Here is a 3168-nt window from a genome sequence, read left to right on the forward strand (position 1 = left end):
GACGAGTCATGGTACTCTCGGTAAAGTTTGTGGACGAAGAAGTGAATGGATGTCGGATGAAACTTGGAGGATGGTCGATGATCGGAAAAAGGCGGAAATCGGAATTGAGCAGGCTTACGTTATGCGGAGCTGGAAAAGGCAGTTAAACGAGCTTGTAGACGAGACTAGAGAGCCTGCATCCAAACTCCCTAGCCGAAGAAGGAGAAAGAGCAGCCGCCAATGGAGATATCCGATTACTTTATGACATTTCTCGCAGCCTCAGTGGTGCAAGGACTAATGCAAGAATGCCGCTAAAAGACCGAGCAAGTCTGTTATTGACCAGATCAGCTCAAACGATGGACTGAACACTTCGAACAACTCCTCCGAGTCACGAAAAGCGATAGCCAAGCGCAGCTCGAAACGGCAATAGTTAGCCGCATAAATGGCGTCAATTCGGAAGCGCCCTCGCTGGCTGAAATAGAAGCGGCAATTAAAAATATGAAAACCAACAAAGCACCTAAGATCGATTGCATCCCTGCTGAAAGCAGACCCTGCCTTGTCAGCACAAATGTTGCACCGTCTTTTCGCTGACATCTGGGATACTGCAACATTCCCGGCCGACTGGATGCAGGGTATCCTCGTAAAGGTCCCGAAGAAAGGAGACCTGACAGAGTGCGGTAACTAGCGAGGCATAACGTTGATCTGTACAACCCTCAAAGTACTCTGCAAAGTGATCCTGAACAGGATCTAAGAGAAAATTGACGCCACACTCCGACGGCAACAAGCTGGATTCCAATCCGGACGATAATGTGTGGATCACATCACAACGCTACGAACCGTACTGGAACGAATCAACGAGTTCCAGGACTCTTTTCTTCTGGTGTTCGTTGATTTCGAAAAAGCATTCGACCGAGAAACTAGTCCATCTCATCGAAGCACAGTACGAGGCATTTTCGTGCAAGGTCTTGCACGATGCAGGTGTCTTGTCCGAACCAATCCCGGTAACTGCTGGAGTGAGACAGGAATGCATCTTATCACCGCTACTTTTTCGAATCGTAATGGATGAGATCTTGACTGGATCGATCGACTGTGCACCGAACCGAGGGCTGACGATATTGTTTCGCTCGCCCAAACACAACCGGATATGCAGAGCAAACTCGACGACCTCACTGAAAGCTCCAAGGCAGCAGGTCTCAAAGTCAATGTCGGAAAAACCAAGTCGATGAAGATCAACATAGGAAACCCCTCCAGTTTCATGGTAGCGGGGCAACAAGTTAAGAAAGTGGAGTGCTTCCAGTATCTTGGTAGCCAGATAACGCCTGATGGTGTTACAAAGAAAGACATCGAAACCCGGATCAGAAAGGCCCAATTTGCGTTTGCGAGTCCCCGAAACATTTGGCGGTCACGCCACATCTCTCTACGAACGAAAATCCGAATCTTCACATCAGCTGTCAAATCTGTACTGCTGTACGGGTGCGAAACTTGGTGCACATATGCGGTGACGACGCGAAAACTGCAAGTGTTTGTAAACCGCCGCCTGCGGAATATCATCCGCGCTTGGTGGCCTGGCAACTGGATCTCAAATGAGGAACCACATCGCCGGTGTCATCAAAGGGCGCTAGAAATCGAGATTCGGGAACGTAAGTGGAGATGGATTGGGCACACGCTGCGAAAAGATGAGTACGAGATTTGCAGAGAGGCGCTAGAATGGCATCCAGAAGGACATCGAAGAAGAGGCAGACCCAGAAACTCGCGGCGGCGAAGCCTAGCCGCCGAAATTCAAACTGTCGACGAGAATCTTAACTGGGACCAAGTGAAGACGCTGGCTCCGGATCGTCAATAGTGGAGGTCTTTTACGACGGCCCTATGCACCGGAGGATCGGCGCGGGAACATTAAGTAAGTAAGTGGTCACGAACGGCTCGGAAAATATGCCACACTCACATATGGCTTGCGGCTTGCCAAACCATTGCCTTTTTATCAAAATTTTCAGAAAAATGATGTCAAGGTAATACTGGTCACCCGGAAGCGTTTTATATTACGTTTTAAATCCTCAGAAAACAAATTAATTCAAATGTATAAATCTAGTAGAAAACCATTAATAAACTTGTGTTTTCATAAAAATGTTTTTTATCGTTTTTTTTTTAAATAAAAAATATCAACAATACTCTTAAATTAACAAAAAAGTTCAGATGATCATTAGCAAATTAATTCACCATCAAAAAGATGAAAAAAAACAAACTTAAAACTGTTGTTGTTTTGTCCGAGATATTTGAATTTCATTTTTGGATTTAGCGGCTAATTTTACATGGAAAATATGGGTTAGCTAATGAAGTTTACGATTTTTTAAAGAAATTTTGTAAACTAGTGTAATTAATTAAATTAAAACTTAAAAAAATATGTTGATTGATTGTTTATTTAATTAATTTTACCAGTCGTAAGGTTGTTGTCATCAACAATTTTGTGCAAGTGTGTTAGAAAACTATCCATATTGGCATACTCTACATATCCTACTCACCCAACCAAACAAACGCCTTGGCCTACATAAGTACTGGTGTGCCCCAAAGCTAGCGGAAAGGCTCCCCGGGAGTTCTCGAAGATACCCTGGACCATCGGAGCCGGCTCTAGCTTTTGACCCGTTGCCGCCGATACAAAGGAGTTGACCTGTTTGAGGACCTCACTGACAACGTTATTTTTGGGGTATTGTTTGTTCTGTAATTATTGAAGCAAAGGCTCAATTATTTTGTTTTACATTTTAGAAACTTGATCGCCACTTACAAAAGCTGCATTGACTTCGGCCACGAAAGCCTTCTCGTCCAGCTGCATCAACCGTTTAGCTTCCGGCACACTGGTGGACCACACCATCGAACTGACATCGTCGGCCAGCGGAAGCATTGCAATTGGGCCCGTTGGCAGAAAACGTTGCCAGGCCGTTGCATTGCCACTGCTTCCGGTGGGGTCCAGCTTCAGGGTGGCCACCAGTCCCATCTGGTTGTATCCGATCGAAAAGTTGTCCGAACCCATCGCCCGGCGGACCAGTGAGTTGTACCCATCGGCACCAATCTGTTGGAAAAATGAGAGAAACAGACGAAAAGTAATGAAACACCAGAAACACCATGCGTCTACATATGAGTAAAAGTAACGGACATTTTCCATTCCCTATCGCCAATTTGAAGAGGGTGGAAGGATGA

General features: G+C 45.5%; 1 protein-coding gene across 1 annotated transcript in view; it reads right to left on the minus strand.

Moving 5' to 3' along the window:
• The window catches only part of LOC129751647 (ubiquinone biosynthesis monooxygenase COQ6, mitochondrial), a 36393-nt gene that overhangs the window by 4545 nt on the left and 28680 nt on the right, over positions 1-3168 (minus strand). The window contains exons 3-4 of the mRNA XM_055747285.1: positions 2756-3040; positions 2496-2689 (exon numbers count right to left, since the gene is read on the minus strand). Coding sequence (XP_055603260.1) covers positions 2496-2689; positions 2756-3040 — 479 coding nt within the window. The remainder of the gene's footprint in view (positions 1-2495; positions 2690-2755; positions 3041-3168) is intronic.

This window comes from Uranotaenia lowii, chromosome 1 (assembly GCF_029784155.1).
Source record: "Uranotaenia lowii strain MFRU-FL chromosome 1, ASM2978415v1, whole genome shotgun sequence".
Classification (NCBI taxonomy): Eukaryota; Metazoa; Arthropoda; class Insecta; order Diptera; family Culicidae; genus Uranotaenia; species Uranotaenia lowii.